The sequence below is a fragment of the Gobio gobio genome (genome assembly GCF_949357685.1).
Source record: "Gobio gobio genome assembly, chromosome: 4".
In the NCBI taxonomy this organism is placed as follows: Eukaryota; Metazoa; Chordata; class Actinopteri; order Cypriniformes; family Gobionidae; genus Gobio; species Gobio gobio.
This window is the reverse complement of record NC_137100.1, coordinates 52,321,656-52,340,843: the sequence shown is the minus strand read 5'-3', so window position 1 is coordinate 52,340,843 and position 19,188 is coordinate 52,321,656. Positions and strand designations below refer to the sequence as shown.

The window sequence follows — 19,188 nt, the reverse complement described above, 5'->3', positions numbered from 1 at the left end:
TCTCGGTCTCAGTCTCAACATGACAGCAAGTCTATTAATGAAAGGATGAAGAGTCACTACACTCTGTAGCTGAAGAAATGCAGTATAATAGCCAATTCCATTTTAGTCCTGCCACTTCTTCATCCATTATCAATATCTCACAGGAAATGGCTCATTGATTATTTAACTTAAATGGATTTTTAGGCCTGTTTTGCTGCATTAAAAACTAAGCTTCTGAACCTTACGGATCTAGAATTACACAATCCTATAGACTTGGTCAGTGTAAGCAAATTGCGTTGGGTCATGGTCAGTGTTGTGCTTGTCTGATTGGCAGAAAGGAAAGGTTAAACTGGGTCAGCTGGACTTGGAGGGAGCCCTGATTGCCAGAGACCGAGTTGGCATCCAGGACTTTGTGCTTCTTGACGCCCACAACAGTGAAACAGCCTTCCTGGACAATCTGAAAAAACGCTTCACAGAGGATTTGATATACGTGAGTGAAAAACAAAGGTTAATTAGAGTTTTTATTCATTGTGATTGTATCTTTTGTAAATCAAAAGGCATCTCCATTCTCACAGACTTACATAGGTACTCTGCTGATATCTGTAAACCCATACAAAGAGTTGGACATCTATAACAAGAAACAAATGGACCTCTACATGGGAGTGAACTTTTTTGAGCTCCCCCCTCATATGTAAGTGTTTGACTTTACCTTCATTGGCAAACCAGTCAATAAGACATTTTAAAATAAAATGTTGTACATCTTTTGTCCTTTTCAGTTATGCATTAGCAGATAATGCCTACCACACCATGCTATCAGAAGCCAACAACCACTTTATTTTGATATCTGGGGAGAGCGGAGCAGGCAAAACTGAGGCCTCCAAGAAGATATTGCAGTACTATGCAGTCAGCTGCCCTAGTTCCACCTTACTCGACACTGTGAGAGACCGTATGCTTATGTCCAACCCTGTACTAGAGGTCAGTCCAACAACAATATTCATAATAGGCCTGACATTCACTATGTATGCCATGCATTCATCAAATCTATTTTTAGGCCTTTGGAAATGCAAAGACGATGAAAAATTACAACTCCAGTCGTTTTGGGAAGTATATGGACATCCAGTTTGATAGCCAGGTATAGATAACTTCTAACTTCATCCCATCAATAATATTGCACGTTAAAGAAGGTTCACGTTTGATTTGAATATGTAGGGAGATGCTGTTGGTGGCCACATACTCAGCTACCTGCTGGAGAAGTCTAGAGTGGTTCACCAAAACCATGGTGAGAGAAACTTTCATATATTTTACCAGCTGGTGGAGGGAGGGGAGGAAGACCTACTGAGGCACCTGGGCTTGGAGAAGGACATTAAACATTATAGTTATTTAGTGCAGGTATGGTTTCTCATTTTAAATCTGGTGTGTAACATGACTAGAAAATAGTTGTAAAATCTAAGTAGAATCAGTGTTTTTAAAATACGTGTGCTGTCTTAATAGGGAGAATATTCCAATGTGAGCTCTATTAATGACAAGAACGACTGGAAAACTGTTAAAAATGCATTATCGGTCATTGACTTTGATGCTAATGACATTGAGGTAAGGAGAGTTGCAATTTTTAAAATACAATATTTTTTGTCGGTTTAAATGATGGACGCTGCCACCTTTGATAATAAACAGATCGTTTTTTCTTTAATATACTAGCACCTCTTTGGGATCATAGCTAGTGTGCTCCATCTGGGAAATGTGCACTTTGATGGAGACACCAAAGGATATGCTACTCTAAACTCTAATGCAGCTCTGCGATGGGTTTCCAAGGTCCGTTTTTGGTAACCCTTTATTTCAATAATCCGCTTTAGTCATCGAAATTGACATATTCTAAGTTATCACACATCTGTGTAACATTCCTTTTTTTGCGTTTATGTTCAGCTGTTAGGGGTCCATGTTCAGGTCCTTCATGAAGCTCTTACATTCAGAAAGATTGAAGCCAAATCAGATGAGGTAAAATAAGGGCATTTGCGAATACTGTCTTTAACCAAAATCCTTGTTGAAGCTGGCGATAACTGTCTTTCTGACCCCCAGGTCTTGAGTCCGTTCACTGTTGATCATGCTATCTATGCCAGAGATGCCCTGGCCAAAGCCATCTATGGCCGTGCCTTCACATGGCTGGTCAACCGAATCAATGAATCTTTGGAGAATAAAGTAAGAGGACAACAGAAAAAAAAGTTCATATAATTACCATTTGAAGCCAATGTTTGGTTACACTGTAAATCTATTGGTAGAATTTTGCTGAAAACCACTGAATGTGGTTTGTTCAATTTTTTTTAAATTAACGTTCTACCAGACAGCTTTAAAGAAACAAAACCTAAACAACTTGCTTCATTCTTTCCCATATGAAAAAGTTAATTCAAGTATCCTATTAGTCTACTTCTTTAAACTAAAAATAAGAACGTATACTTTCAGTCTACTTTTTATGTACTTGTCAGAAATATACTTTATGTGCATCTCTTAAATATACTGCATTTAAGTATACGTGATTTTTAGGCTACTGATAGAAAAGTCTAAGTTTATTTGGCCTATACTTGTACTCAGAGATATATTTAAAAGTATTCTAAGTAGTAGCCTATATTTGGCTTGTACTTGTTTACTCTTTTGATCGAGTAGCCTATTAAATACTTTTTTCACATAGTTTTACATCCTTTACATCTTATAAACATACATGGTTTGAAAATACTGATTTATAAAGAAAACAGATATGTTCCTAATTCTGAATATCTTAATTTATGTGTAGGCTAGTCCACTGGTAGTGCACATATTTACTTAAAATCTACTTTGCTCTTTTTCCGCCATTGACTGAATTTTCTGGCTGTCCATGTTTTCACTGTTATACGGTAGGGGGGCCTATTACGCATAATCTGAAATAGTACAGAATCTCCTGATCAAAACATAGGAGAAGAAGAAGCAGAAACAAGTGATAGAAGATTGCTTACATACATGTAAAATAACATGATCATCAAACATTAAACAGCATAAGCTTAACATTACTGAATTAAATGTTGAACCCATAAAGAGAAAACGACTATGAAGCTTTGGGGGTGTTGATAGACTCGATACTCCATCTGTGTTTTGATCATCGATCTGACTAGTAAACTATTGGTATACCTATAAGTTCACTTGTAGTATAGTTGCAGTACAAACAAAAAACTGTAAACTAGTTGTGTGCTCAAAGTTTACTACTGTTACACTTAAACTTAAAATTATTGAAACAGTACACTTAAAAGAATTCTTCTAGTACATTTAGTTTACTACATGAAGTATACTTAACATATACTTGAACTTTACTTAATTATACTTAAGATGAACTCGAAGTATACTTATTTTTTGTAAGGGTTATCACTTTCTTTTTTAGGATTCTAACAGGAAGACAGTCATTGGATTGTTAGACATCTATGGATTTGAGGTATTCACTGTCAACAGGTATGTGTTTAAAATTAATGAGATAGATAGATAGATAGATAGACAGACAGACAGACAGACAGACAGACAGACAGACAGACAGACTGTTGTAGATTTTTGTTCCTTTTATGTCTATGTGTGCTTAGTTTTGAGCAGTTTTGCATAAACTACTGTAATGAGAAGCTACAGCAGCTCTTCATTCAATTGACGCTGAAGTCTGAACAGGAGGAATATGAAGCAGAAGGAATTGAGGTGAGTTACAGCACATCAATCATTCATCATACAAACACCATATGGAATGATCCAGTTTGAAAAAGAGAGTAAGTGTCATTTTCTCCCATTGTGTTTTAGTGGGAGCCGGTGCAGTTCTTCAACAATAAAATCATTTGTGACCTGGTGGAGGAGAAGCACAGAGGAATCATCTCTGTGCTGGTATAGAATAATGAGAACACCGTTTTTTACACACTAAAGAGACATAAATAGATATAATTCACTTTTTGGCAAGAAAGATTCCTATTTGTTGCAAACTGAAGCATTTTCATGAGAGAACTTTTGGTATTTCAGGATGATGAGTGTGTAAGGCCAGGTGATGCCACGGATCTCACTTTTCTTGAGAAACTTGAAGAGAAAATGGGCAATCATCCCCACTTTGTAACGTGAGTTTGTGTTATATAATTCAGTATTGTGTGACACTAAACAAGCGTTCCTCTGCTTATGTATCTTTTAATTAACCCAGTACTGCTAGAAACTATCAGCAGTGTGATTCTTCACTACAAGCCTCTGATGGTGAAGAATCAGCCAAGCCTGGTTGTATTTGAAACTGAAGCATTCACCCCCTGGTTTGGCCACATTGTCTCTCTTAAGCCTTGTATTGACTGACACCCTGATGAACAGCAGTCTGGGAGACAGAGAGATTGTGATGTTGTGTTACTCACTCTTTATCAAGGTCAAATACAAATTAAGTTCCAGAATTACTGACTGAGTGCCAAGAACATTCAGAGAAAAAAAAAGTTATTGTACTTGACTGGCAGACCATAGCACTAGAAATGTCAAGGTTGTATGAATCCCAGGAAACACACATCCAAATAACCTGCAATAAAAGTTACAAATAACTTAAAGAGCATCATAAATGTATTTCTAAGCAGACCAAAAGCGAATGGATCTTATAGGGGGTCTGTGTTATTGAAAAAATAAAACATTGATCATATTTAATCAGAATATTTCAATATGATATTTATTTGACAAATAATATAAATATTTAAAATATATGGTAAAAAACAAAATGGTTAACTTCAAACAAAGCAAATGAAGTTGAAAGCAAATGTTCAGCTAAATGTTCCTCCAATTAATCAAAAAATAAATAAAATAACGAACACAGTCTATGTTTGTATTTGTTATCAGTACATATAATAAATCAATAAACCAATACAAGTTATTATATTAATGCATGTGCAATTTAAGCATCATAAATAGTTTGGTAACATTTTACTTAAAGCCTTTATGTATAACGCATTAAAAAAATATTTTTAATTCAGTAATTATGCCTTGTAATGCACTTCATAATGCATTGTATGGTTTCTTGCCTGGTGAAGATTAAGACTTCTGCTTATAATTGAGTTTTTAGTGATTTGATTCTGGTTTTATAAGAGAAATTTCCTTTGCTATTCTATGAACTGAAGGCATAAACTGGCTGATAAGAAGACCCGTAAGTCTCTGGAGAGAGGAGATTTTCGTCTTCTTCATTATGCAGGGGAGGTGACCTACTGCGTTGTGGGTAAGAGAAGACACAGAAAAACACATTTCAGATAAATAACCCTCTTTGGCTTTCACAACCTGTTGTTTTTTTATGATGCATTCTTTTTGTCTTATTTCGACAGGGTTTATTGACAAAAACAATGACCTTTTGTACAAGAACATCAAAGACGTAAGTGCACAGGGTGTAGAATAAAGGATAACGCTGGTCAGGGTGGATGAAAGGAAAATGGCTCAAAAAGCCGCTTAATTATTTGCTTTCTCTTACTTTTGGTCCTATAAGAGTTGATGGCAGTAAATGTGTGTGCAAATGTGTATTTGTTATGTGTCTGCATTTGTGCATGTGTAACCAACAGGTGATGCGCCTGTCAAAGAACCCAATAATACAGCAGTGCTTTCCAGCTACTGAGGGAGACAGCAGGAGAAGACCTGAGACAGTGAGTCTACTTGCTGTGTTAAAAAAAAATATATTTTTAAGATTAAATGATTAAGATTAAATGTACAAATTGCATTGTGGGTCCTCGTACCCCAGTAAGCTTTGTTATACCCAGATGTCTTATTTGCCAAAATGTGGTGTATATATTGAACAGAGCAATTTGCAATCCTCTTGAATTTCCGTTGCTATGATATGTGAAACCAGAAGTAATTTCAAGATTTTTCATTATTATTTGATTGGACTGGCATGTGACTCAAACTTTGAATAAAAACACACAAAAAAGTTTATATAAAAATAATAAGAATTACACATGCAACATAGTATGGTCATGTGACAAATTTTTTTGCATATCAAGTTTGAAACATACTACAAAATTTGATGATTACACAATCAATCAATCAATCAACAAACCCCAGATCACAGGCACTATACTGCAATTTTATTATGTGATCCAGGAATTATTTCCGTACTGAAAATACATGCCTTTAAGGCCCATTCACACCAAGGACGATAATTTATATATACATAATAATTATACACAGTACACACACATACTGTATATTATGTAAAAGCAAACTTTTATTTTGGATGCGATTAATCGCGATTTATCATTTGCCCAGTACTTAGTTAGTACTAGTACTTACATTACCCCAAATGTTTCCAAGAATTTTTAAATCCAGAGAAATAGGCAATTTTAACCAGGACACAGATTGTGTCTGTGCGCCGCCTATCAATGACATCATAACCTTGTTAACCATCGATTTACAGTTTTATTATGTAGAAACCATGGAAACACCAAAGACGCTTTAATATATTATGTGTTGTATTAGACAGGTGAGCAATGAATGAATTCACAGAAAATTAATCATTGTTATTTAGCTCAACACAGCTTGTTTAAATCTTGTTTTCTTGATTTACCGCGAGTAAGCCGATATTAGACTAGGCCTAATATCGATCTAGCTTACTGCAGTTTGCAACAAGTGTCTCATAGTAGCCGTTGAGCGAACGCACAGGGAAGCATTATAACATAACTTTCAACACACTCAAATAATGTACACTCTAAAAAAAAAAAAGGTTCTATATGGCACCAAAAATGGTTCTTGGCTCGTAACCACTGAAGCACCAAAATTGGTGCTATATAGCACTAAAAAAGGTTCCCCTATGATTACGAGCCAAGAACCATTTTTGGTGCCATATAGAACCTTTTTTTTAGAGTGTATCTAATATGATAAAACAGCGTTGCGTTACCCCACATATGCATGACCGGAAGAAGCGGAAGTGGCCGTCTGCGGCATAGATATATATAATAAAGGCTAGATGTCTCGTCCGTGCTGCTGGCCAATGGAGGTCGACGTCCGCACCTGGCGGCCATCTTGTCACAGTCAGCTCGCTCACTTGTAACATTGTGTTTTAATGGTGTATATACTTTTTAAATAACCATAACTTGTTCGATTTTCTACCGATTTTCAAACAGTTTGGTTTGTTATAAACATCAGAGATGTAGTTATGACACTCCATTGTTGGGGTAACAGCTTAGGACCCAGGGCCAATAGTGAAAAATGAAGACCAAGAGTCAGGAGTGCAATTAATTAAAGACAGATTTACTGAAGAATAATTTGCAGTTTCATCAGCAGAAGCCAGCTTCAAGTCTCACAAGGACTTTGTAGGCCGCGCTCCCTCTACCAGCCTACCCGCCTCCGCCTATCATACATACAATTTCTGAACAGTTATACTGTTTTCAAGGTCTATCAACATGACGTTGACTGACTGACTGCTATGTGGATTATTCTGATTGGCTCAGAGAAAATGCACAGTCACTGTAAATTTCCACACAAGGATAGATAGCAGAGCATATCACTGAACTAGGTAGACTAATTGTCGTCCCATCACTAGAATTGACCAATCGGTAAGCCCCGCCCCCCTTAGTTACGGTTGCTAACTCGGACAAACAAACGGAGATGCTATATCTTACAATGACAGCTGTCAGTGTGAAAACCTTATCCCAAGATGTTTTTGGACACAGAATGTAGCGTATACCCCATCCGAATGATGGCCAAACTTTACTGTTGGTTTATCAAGTTTATTATGTCCTTTTTCACTCCAAAAAATCATCGTAAGAGCTGAACAAACAAAGCATAAGAAGTGTGCATTAACGTCTCATTCACAAACTAGCTCTCTCCGTTGCATTACCATTAACATACACAGCAAATTACACAAAAACACTCATTCAACTAACAATAAACAAACATATACACAGAGTGTATGACTTTTTGGGGGTGCAGTTGATAACTGGTAAACTTTGTATCTGCAAAACAACTCCGATAAACTGTGAGTGCGAGCTCTCCCTTTCACTACCCGTAGACTATAATACCCATCAAAATAGGAGTCCTCCTTAGTAGGACAGATAATGTAGACTTTAAACATATCTAAAATTAAATTAATTTACATATAATCAGTTTAATATGGAGAGGCACTGAAATGTAGACCTTCGTGTTTTTGACCTACAGTGTTACATGACGTGAGAACAGTTAGTTATTTCGGTTTGTATGTTAGCAGGGGCTTTAATCGTAAGAGAGCTTCGGATTTTCCAATGTTTCTCTATGGCGCTGACACCTAAAGATGTCTGAGTTCCGGTCCCAGGCAACTGATGTCAACTGCTATTAGCTCATCTGCGTTCGAGGGGAGGGGCTTACCGATAGGTCAATTAGATCATTGTTGACCTCGGAGGTTGTTGAAAGGCGTCTTCAGGTCTGGTGTCGTGTGCAGAAAATGTCCATCTTCAATATTGGGCCTGCACAGATCATTCAACGCACACACACAAAAGCTCTCTAGAATCACAGCTCTCCCAAGGTTGGAGAGTCTTAACTAACTATCAACAAAACACTTCACCAAAACATGCTGATACTATGTGCTTCTCTCTCAGTGAGAGGTACAGAAAGGCCAATTCTTTAGTGTTTCAGTAAAAGGAAATATAAAATTAAATTAAATTAAATTAAATTAAATGAAAGACAAATCCATATTTCATCTCTGGAAGCAATCACCACTCAGAGACCAAATACAAACTTTAGAAAATATAAAGGAAGAAAGAATCATTGGTCCTCTTGATTTAAGCTGGAAAGAATCATTAAAGTCATTATATAATTATATAGGAGGATGAATATTGATTGAGGCTTTGATTATGAATTTAAGTAGGATATATATATATTGAAGCGGTGGTAGATTCCAGAATCTTTCACCACACTTATGAATAATTATTCATAATTTGTTCAAGCATCCAGAATTATAGCCACGTTATTATGCACGTTATTATACACGATTATTAGGAACACCATACTAATACTGTGTTTGACCCCCTTTCGCCTTCAGAACTGGCATTGATTCGTGGCATTGATTCAACAAGGTGCTGAAAGCATTCTTTAGAAATGTTGGCCCATATTGATAGGATAGCATCTTGCAGTTGATGGAGATTTGTGGGATGCACATCCAGGGCACGAAGCTCCTGTTCCACCACATCCCAAAGATGCTCTATTGGGTTGAGATCTGGTGACTGTGGGGGTCATTTTAGTACAGTGAACTCATTGTCATGTTCAAGAAACCAATTTGAAATGATTCGAGCTTTGTGACATGGTGCATTATCCTGCTGGAAGAAGCCATCAGAGGATGGGTACATGGTGGTCATAAAGGGATGGACATGGTCAGAAACAATGCTCAGGTAGGCCGTGGCATTTAAACGATGCCAATTGGCACCAAGGGGCCTAAAGTGTGCCAAGAAAACATCCCCCACACCATTACACCACCACCACCAGCCTGCACAGTGGTAAAAAGGCATGATGGATCCATGTTCTCATTCTGTTTACGCCAAATTCTGACTCTACCATCTGAATGCCATCAGATCGGGACTCATCAGACCAGGCAACATTTTTCCAGTCTTCAACTGTCCAATTTTGGTGAGCTTGTGCAAATTGTAGCCTCTTTTTCCTATTTGTGGTGGAGATGAATGGTACCCGGTGGGGTCTTCTGCTGTTTTAGCCCATCCGCCTCAAGGTTGTGCGTATTGTGGCTTCACAAATGCTTTGCTGCATACCTCGGTTGTAACGAGTGGTTATTTCAGTCAAAGTTGCTCTTCTGTCAGCTTGAATCAGTCGGCCCATTCTCCTCTGACCTCTAGCATCAACAAGGCATTTTCACCCACAGGACTGCCGCATGCTGGATGTTTTTCCCTTTTCACACCATTCTTTGTAAACCCTAGAAATGGTTGTGCGTGAAAATCCCAGTAACTGAGCAGATTGTGAAATACTCAGACTGGCCCGTCTGGCACCAACAACCATGCCACGCTCAAAATTGCTTAAATCACCTTTCTTTCCCATTCTGACATTCAGTTTGGAGTTCAGGAGATTGTCTTGACCAGGACCACACCCCTAAATGCATTGAAGCAACTGCCATGTGATTGGTTGATTAGATAATTGCATTAATGAGAAATTGAACAGGTGTTCCTAATAATCCTTTAGGTGAGTGTATATCTATGGTCTGCGGCATAATAAAATCTCTGTGATATCCAGGCGTCATCAATCTACGCCTTTGTTTTGAATAAGCGACCTCTAGCAGCGAAATATTACATATTGTGGATTTAAAATAAAAAACTGCTGCTGTGACAGCTCACAAGATATTTAACTAAATGTGACATCTCATTTAATCTGGATTGTGATATGAAATCTGTAGGTGGCCACTCAGTTTAAGAACAGTCTTCTGCAGCTGACGGAGATTCTAACAGCCAAGGAGGCGTGGTACGTGCGCTGCCTCAAGTCCAATGACAATAAACAGCCAGGTGAGATATTTGTGTAAAAATGTGAATGCTAAGAATGCATAATATGTAAAATACTTCATATTTTAAGACAAAATGTTACCATTATAATAATAACAACAAGAATAAGCACACGTTTGTTTACTTTTGTGTGACAAATGCATTTTTATTATATCACAGGCAAGTTTGATGAAGTTCTGGTCAGGCACCAAGTGAAATATCTGGGGTTAATGGAGCACCTTAGGGTCAGACGAGCTGGATTTGCATATCGGCGTAGATATGAGGTTTTTCTACAGAGGTAGACTGGCAGCATTTAAAGCCCTCAAATTGACAGCTGTTAGCTTTTCAACATTGAAATTCTCTTCATATGCAATGTTCCTTAGGTATAAAGCACTTTGTCCTTCCACTTGGCCCCACTGGAGAGGTATACCTGCAGATGGGGTGGAAACCCTGGTGCAACATCTAGGCTACCAGCCTGATGATTATAAAATGGGCAGGTGAGCTGTTTCAGACTTTCAATTTGTTACTGAAAAAATATCATGTTTTTGACCACGCAAACCTGAACTACACTTAGAGTGCATCTCAATCAACTCCTTAGTTCATTAGTCAGGGCACTGATCAGGGAGTTGGCCATTTTAAGGCCTGTCTGATTCACAAAACTAGGGAGCTAGGGAGATTCTTTGAGAGGCACCCCACATTTTTAATGTCACCTCCTTCTACAGGACGAAGATATTTATACGATATGCCAAGACACTTTTTGCCATAGAAGATGCCTTTGAAATCTGCAAACATCAACTGGGTAAGCAACAGAGACCTCGAGAGAAACATAAAAAAATAAAATAAAAATATAATATATATATTTATATTTATATGTATTTATATTATGAATGTTGCTTTTACAGCCACAAGAATACAGGCCAAATACAAAGGCTACAGAGCCAAAGGAGAGTTTCGAAAACAGAAAGAGGCTGGCAAGTAACAGTATTTATTGATTTATAAAGCTACATTATGACAGTCCATTAACCCTCATCCTTCCCCCGGGCCATTTTGACCCAAAAATATATATATATATATATATATATATATATATTTTTTTTTTTAAATATTGAGTGTTAATTGGAGAGGTCCAAGACCCTAGGACTTTTGTCACACTTGAACAACGAATGCACAAAAAATGACTGGATTTGAGGAGTTTTGTGGTTGAAATTTAAAAAAGTAACTAATCCTTCCTTGCGGGTCAATTTGACCCCATAGGAATTAATGGAATGCGGGGAATGCTTCAGTGCACATAGAAAAACCTAAAAATGCTGAAACTTTACCAAAATATTTATAATGTCGACATGTATCTGAAAGCATACTGAAGTAACTGACTTTAGGACCCAGTGGAACAGCTAATTTGCTCCATATAGAGCTTTAAGGCCATCTAGTGGCAAGAGTCATGAAATATCATGTTATATTATCTTTTTTCCATAAGAGGTCGTCAAGAACACCGGATGTAAGATATTTTTAGTTGAATTAAAAGGGTTGTGCATGAATTTGTGAGTTATTTTGAAGTAAAGTTGAAAGAATGTGAAGAATGTGCTTAAATGACTATTTATTTATTTATTATTTATTGATAAAATCTAGTAATTTAAAGGTAAATAAAATTAAAAAAAAAAAAAAACCTCCAAAAAATTGAATTAAAAATAGAAAAAATATTATCAAATTTTTTTTTTTTAATTAAATAAAAAAAATGTAAGTATAATTTTAGGACTTTGGGTCATTTTGACCCGCGAGGGAAGGATTTGTTACAAAGTGCAAGGGAAGGATGAGGGTTAAGTATATTTATTTTAGTATACACACATGCGCTATTTAAATTTCTACTGTGATTCATCTTGTTTTTGGCCATCATTTAGCTACAAAAATTGAGACATGTTGGAGAGGAGTGCAGGCACGCAAAGAGAAAGATCGCAGAGCCTGGGCTGTCAAAGTCATTAAAAAGTTAGTAATATTAGTTTCTAATATTAATACACTATTTACCCGGTGTATAACTTTTCACTAAAGGGATGAGATGGCATTCCCATTATGACATGATTTGTATCCATGCAGGTTTATTAAGGGCTATATGACCAGACGTGATGCAAAAACTACTGACAACTCTGAATACCTGGCCTTCGTCCGACAGAGCTACCTGAATAGACTCAAAGCCAGCTTACCAAAGACTGTCCTGGACAAGACCACATGGCTGACACCTCCCCCAGTCATGACAGAGGTATTCACAAATTGTCTTTTAATAAGATCTGAGGAAACCAACAGTGGCTCCAAAAAGTGTTTATTACAAACAAAAGTTTAAAGCACTAATAGCACATTTCATATACAATGGTAATTTAAAGTGAATTACATAAAAATCTTTTATGAATTACATAAAAAAGAACAAAAAAACTATTGGATTAAAATGAAATAAGGTATACATTAAAAGATTAGAGATTTTTTTTTAAAAGTGCAGTGCGATCAGTACAATGCAGAAACTGCTCAATCAGAATGAACGGCTGAATAGATATTTTAAGCCTGAAGCATTTAAGCCACACTTAAAAGTATATGAATTTCATTGCATTAAAATTGGCATCTAAATAATTGCCACTTGATTTGATATGTTGTCATCTAATCTTCATTTTTAAGTGCTTAAAGTGCCCCTATTATGGTTTTTTGAATATTCCCTTTCATGCAGTGTGCAATATAGCTGTTTGTGAATGTAAACGGTCTGCAAAGTTGTAAAGTCAAAAGTGCACAATAAATAAAGTTATTGTCTTCCAAAAGAAAGAATTGATTCTCTGAACCGCCTAAACGATTCGTCAGATATTCGAATCCCAATCAGTTACAGCTACATGTCACTAGCTAACACATTTGCATAATGCTATGTTGTCTGCTCGTGAAAAACTTGACCCACCCTTCAACACAGGATTCGCAACACGCTTGCTCTTGAAAGATGGGTTAGTACCCAGTTTATTTGGGAAAGCTTGCTCCTCAAAATCACAACTTGTGAGTAGATTCATTATTCATGTAAATATTTTCAAAAAACATAGTTTTGTGTTTTATATTGTGTAGGCTAACCGGCTAACTCACGTGGTAGGCTAACAATTCACAATAAGGTCCAGTAGTTAACATTAGTTAACTACATTAGTTAACCCTCTACTGCATAGCATTGCTCTCAGGCAACGGAAAGTGTTTTTAAGTTTAATTTCCAGTACATGTTTCTTTAAATAATTGCAACCAATCAAAATGGTCAAATGATTGCTATAGAATGGTCCAATAAGGTGTGGGAGTCACTATCAAGCATCATTTAAAGGCGGGGCTTCCTTTTCTGACATGTGGTCACATGAGCACATGGTGTGAGAAGAAGGTAAGATTATTTGCTTCAGTAATCTTATTTACAATGACATGAACTGTAAATAAAAAATATATGTATGTGCATGAAGGTGTAGAGAAGTTGTTTGTCAAGTTTTATTAACTTTTTTTTAATTTAGCATGTTTAGAAATTCAGTTTTTCTTCTTGTTGCCTCAGGGCAACGTTATGCGATAAGGGGTACTTTTTATGGAGGTCTTTGCTGACAATGTGTTTGGATGTTATCACACATCATTACATGTTATTTGTGCACAATATGGTAAAATAATAATAATAACTTCATAGCCACGCCCTAGCAACCAGTTACAGCACCCTAGCAACCATATATCAACATTAACGAGCCATATCTCAGTACCAGAGCATTGTAGAAATACAGAGTTGGGCTCTTTTGACTCAGACTGGCCAATAGTCTTTCAATATCACCCCATTAACTGTATAGCCACACCCTAGCAACCATTTAGAGCACCCTAGCAACCGTATTGCAACATAAAGAAGCCATATCTCAGCCCCAGAACATCGTACAGTCATGAGGGTGGGCTCTTTTGACTCAGACTGGCCAATAGTCTTTAAATATCACCCCAAGAACTGTATAGACACATCGTAGCAACCATGTACAGTACCCTAGCAACAGTACAAACACATTAATAAGCCATATCTCAGCCCCAGAACATCCTACAGACATGTTGCTTGGCTTTTTTGCATCCCAGTAGCATCCGAGAGGATTTTTTTTGCCACGGCAAGCACCACTCACATTTTCTTCAGGAAATGTACATTCTAGAGTGAGAAAGTGAACTGTTCAAACAGGTTCTACAGTGTTTGAAAAAAGAAAACTACCTCTGTTTGATGGATTGACAAATAAGTTTTAGTCAGATTAAATACTTTTTACTTGCTAAGACATATTTGAAGTGTTTTTAAAAGGAAAATTACCACTGTTTGATGTGTGTAAATGGACCAAATGCTACAATTAAATATTTGAAACCCATTATTAATTGAAAAGAGTGCCAGTTCCCTCTTGATTTTCCTAATAAACATTGAGACAATATTACATTTTTCTCTGATTTACTACCTATACTGCATAGCGTTGCCCTGAGGCAACAAAATAAAATCTGCTAAGGGGGTGGGTTTAAAAAAAAAAAAAAATTTTGTTTGTTAATCTGTTATCTTAAATCTTCAAGAAAATAAGATTACTTTTTTTTTTTATGCAAAAACATAATTCATGCATTAGAGGGTTAACATGAACTAATAATGAACTGCACTTATAAAGCATTTATTTATCTTTGTTCATGTTCAACATATACTAATGCATTATTAAAATCTTGTTAACATTAGTTAATGCACTGTGAACTAACGTGAACAAACCATGAACAGCTGTATTTATATCAACTAACGTTAAAGGGATAGTTCACCCAAAAATGAAAATTAGCCCATAATTTACTCAACCTCAAGTCATCTAGGTGTATATGACATTCTTCTTTCAGACGGATACAATCGGAGTTATATATTACAAAAGTCCAGGCTAATCCAAGCATTAGAATTGGATTAATAGTTGCTCTGTTTTTGAAGTCCATAAAAAGTGTATCTGCCCATCAAATAACGTGCTCAACGCGGCTCTGGGGTGTTAATAAAGGCCTTCTGAAGAGAATCGATGCGTTTGTGTAAGAAAAATATCCATATTTAAAACTTTATAAAGTCAACTTTCGGCCGACCGCCTTCCCTGTTCAATATTTGGAAAAATTGTTGAAAGTTCCCCTGCCGATCGAAAGACTAACTGCGTTTGTGTAAGAAAAATATCCATATTTAAAACTTTATAAAGTAAACTTTCGGCCGACCGCCTTCCCTGTTCAATATATGGAAAAACTGTTGAAAGTTCGCCTGCCGATCGAAAGACTAACAAGACTAACAGGTACGCTCGTCATGACGTCACGTACGCATCTTGAGTTTCACTTTCAACATTCAACACTTTTCCACAGAAGGCGGTCGGCCGAAAGTTTACTTGATAACGTTTTAAATATGGATATTTTACTTACACAAGCGCGTCGATTCGCTTCAGAAGGCCTTTATTAACACCCCAGAGCCGCGTGGAGCACGTTATTTGATGGACAGATGCACATTTTATTATGGACTTCAAAAACAGAGCAACTATTACTGCAATTCTAATGCTTGGATTAGCCTGGACTTTTGTAATATAACTCCGATTTTATTCGTCTGAAAGAAGAATGTCATATACACCTAGGATGACTTGAGGGTGAGTAAATTATGGGCTAATTTTCATTTTTGGGTGAACTATCCCTTTAACAAAGATTAACTAATGCTGAACAGAGGAGTTGTTCATGGTTAGTTCATGCCAATGCATTAACTAATGTTAACTAATACAACCTTATTGTAAAGTGTTACCCCCACTCACGTTATCTCTGTCTCACTGAAATAGTTCTGCTAAGTAGGATTTACAGTTGCAACATCTCATAATGTACAACAAACTGATAGCGTAGAATCAGAGAAACGTCCTGCTCATGTTGTGCTTGCGATGGAGGTTCGGGTTGAATTACTAGTTCTTCCGATGTTTCATCATCAGACTCGCGCTCGGATTGATATGGTAAAATCGACGTCATCGTTACTGGCTTTACAGTGTGTACAATCGTTGAGGACTGAGGAAGTCTCTGGAGCTGAAGTTCAATTAAGGTAATGGCGTTAGCTTCTGCGCTGTAAGCAGTAGACCAGTCACAACAGACTAGGCCATCTGACCAATCAGAGCAGAGCAGCTCGTGGAAAGGAGGGATTTATAGAGACTGAATCATCGTACAAGTCTTGAGAATCATTGAAAAATGGGATATGCAATGTATATTATGATTTTTTTTTTTTACCTTTGATGCATGTAAACCTGTTGTAGAATACCTCCAAAACAAAATGAGGAATTTTAGAAACAGCATAATAGGGGCACTTTAAGGCAAGACACTGCAGACAAAAACATTGTTTTTATGCACTGGTTAATTTTGACTTTACAGTTTTATTCTATATTTTTATCTATATTCTGAAGGCTTTTACAGAGGGGTTTGCTCGTATATAATTTCCTTATATCCAAAATCCCTTTCGTCAAAACCTTTAACTCCAACATGTAAACAAAATTAAATAGGAATTTGAATCTGGCTTCATCCAATGTTCAGTTTTCTGTTTTTGAAATGTATGCAAATCTGTGCATATTTAATTACACAATACCTCATTTGCATATTTAAACCCAATTTCTGAAAACTTGCCAAGCAAAATAACGTTTGCAGTTCTTATTATGGTGATATCTATTCGATTTTTTACCCTGTCTTGCTGTGTCCAAATACTTTTTATGGCCACTGTATGCATTTACTTTCATGAGTAGGATTTTTTTTCTCTTTGTAGACCTCAGCAATTCTGCGACAGCTGCACACACGTATGATGGTGAGGAAGTATGTGCGGGGAATTACGCCACAGAAAAAAGCACAGGTCACTATCACTGTACACTTTCATCCTTATCAACCTTTCATTTATTAACTGGCTAATGATGATGATGATGAAAACTAAATGCTGTATCTTTTCACAGCTGCAACAAAAAGTAGTAACCAGTGCCATCTTTAAGGGAAAGAAGGATAGCTATCCTCCAAGCATCGCTGCTCCTTTTGTGGACAATAGAATCAGTCAGTACAGTTTATACATAGAAAAGCACTTAGTTTTGAACAGATCTCTTTGCATGTCTTATGCATTTTTTTTCCATATTCCAGATGAACAAGATATCAATATGAGGGTTCTTCAGACTATACGACATGAACGTATCAAGGTAAATCAGAATCTTTTATGAGATTCAGAATAGAATAAGAACCTGTTCTCCATACACCTAAACACAACATCTCTCTCTGCAGTACAGCGTTCCTGTGGTGAAGTATGACAGGAATGGATTTAAACCCAGACAAAGGCAACTTATTCTCACTCAGACTGCTGTATACCTGGTAGAAGAGGCTAAGATCAAACAGAGAGTGGACTACGTTTCTCTAAAAGGTAGGTCCTGAGGGGAACAGGGTATATCATAGTAGTAACTCCTTTACAGAACGTTTAGTCATCTCCTTTTAATTATGTTGTGTAGCATTTCTCAAGGTTCTTCCCCAGGGCAGTATCTTTACAGGTACAACTTTGTGCTTTATATACCCCTAAAGGGTGCATGTTAGTACCTACATTACTATGGGACAATAATGTACTTCTAAGGTACCAGTATGCTTCATTAGAGGTAGATAAGATACAAAGTGTACCATTTAAAGGCATATTGTACCAGTAAAATGATATTTTTTGCACTTTTTTTTTTTTTTTAGAGACAATGCTAAGTAATATTTTCTGTAATAGAAAGTTCTGTAAGTTACACTACCGTTTAAAAGTTTGGAGACAGTATGATTTAAAATTCTTTTTTTTGAAAGAATCAAGGCTGCATTTATTTTTTCAAAAATGCAGTAAAAACAGTAATATTGTGAAAGGTTATTACTATTTAAAAGTGTTTTGTATTTGCAAAGTGGAATTTCTTGTTCACACAGGTGCTTCTGTCAGTAATCTGGGTGACTCTGTTATGATCCTTCATGTTGCTTTTAATGATCCAAAACAGAAGGTGAGGAAACCAGGGTTTCACGGGATGTATGTGAACTCTCCACTCGAAATTATTTCATGGTAGAACATTACAGAAATTCATGCTTAATTTGCATGTACTAATGTGGTTACCTTTATCCAAGGGGGACATGGTACTTCAGTGTGACCACTTGTTTGAAGCTTTGACCAAACTGGCTATGATTGCAAACAAGCAGAATAACGTCAAGGTTGTTCAGGGAAGGTAAAAAAAACACTAACATCTCCTATTTTCCAACCTGTAATGTTCATTTGGGAACAATGTGTTCACATCTGATCTTCTCGCAGCATAAAGTTTGAGATCCAGACAGGAAAGGAGGGCGGGGTGGACTTCAGCACTGGCCAAGATCCTATGATTTATAAAGGCAAAAATGGTCATCTGATGGTGGTAAGTGATTATTCCTGCGTTTCTGCTTAATTTAACATTATTGTTCTTGTGCTTAAGGCTCTTTCATTGTAAAGGTGGCTCCACGGATCAAGTCTCGATGACCTGAAGGAGGTCACCAAGTCTCTGTATATTTCATGAGGGAAATCCTTTTGGAAGAAGATATCTTACTCCAATTCCCAAAATGTGACACACACACACACACCAAGAGCTCATTATATGGAGATTCGAAGCAGCATTGTTCATTGGAAGTACAACTGGAAAATTACAGCTATAGTAAAAAAAAATGCTATTTTTGTCCAAGTTGTTTAGGTTACACTTCTTGCGATGACATTTCTTGTAAATTGAATATTTTATTTGGTCATTGTCATGCTTTG

The 19,188-nt window shown here is 36.7% G+C and overlaps 1 protein-coding gene across 1 annotated transcript; it reads left to right on the top strand.

Annotated features, from left to right (window-relative positions):
* Positions 1 to 245: 245 nt before the first annotated feature.
* myo1ha (myosin IHa) lies at positions 246 to 18,915 on the top strand (the record flags this gene model as incomplete). The annotated part of the gene is made up of 31 exons (XM_079815779.1): positions 246 to 469; positions 555 to 670; positions 756 to 954; positions 1,031 to 1,111; positions 1,189 to 1,368; positions 1,471 to 1,569; positions 1,675 to 1,788; positions 1,900 to 1,971; positions 2,053 to 2,172; positions 3,380 to 3,447; positions 3,573 to 3,678; positions 3,778 to 3,858; positions 3,991 to 4,082; positions 5,106 to 5,200; positions 5,304 to 5,350; positions 5,535 to 5,615; positions 10,334 to 10,439; positions 10,596 to 10,713; positions 10,799 to 10,912; positions 11,138 to 11,214; positions 11,318 to 11,386; positions 12,311 to 12,395; positions 12,504 to 12,666; positions 17,185 to 17,268; positions 17,366 to 17,459; positions 17,544 to 17,599; positions 17,682 to 17,817; positions 18,342 to 18,412; positions 18,534 to 18,631; positions 18,715 to 18,814; positions 18,889 to 18,915. Exons 2-31 carry the CDS (start codon positions 624 to 626, stop codon positions 18,913 to 18,915), a joined length of 2,880 nt encoding a protein of 959 aa, XP_079671905.1. The 5' UTR covers positions 246 to 469; positions 555 to 623.
* Between the last annotated feature and the right edge of the window lie 273 nt (positions 18,916 to 19,188).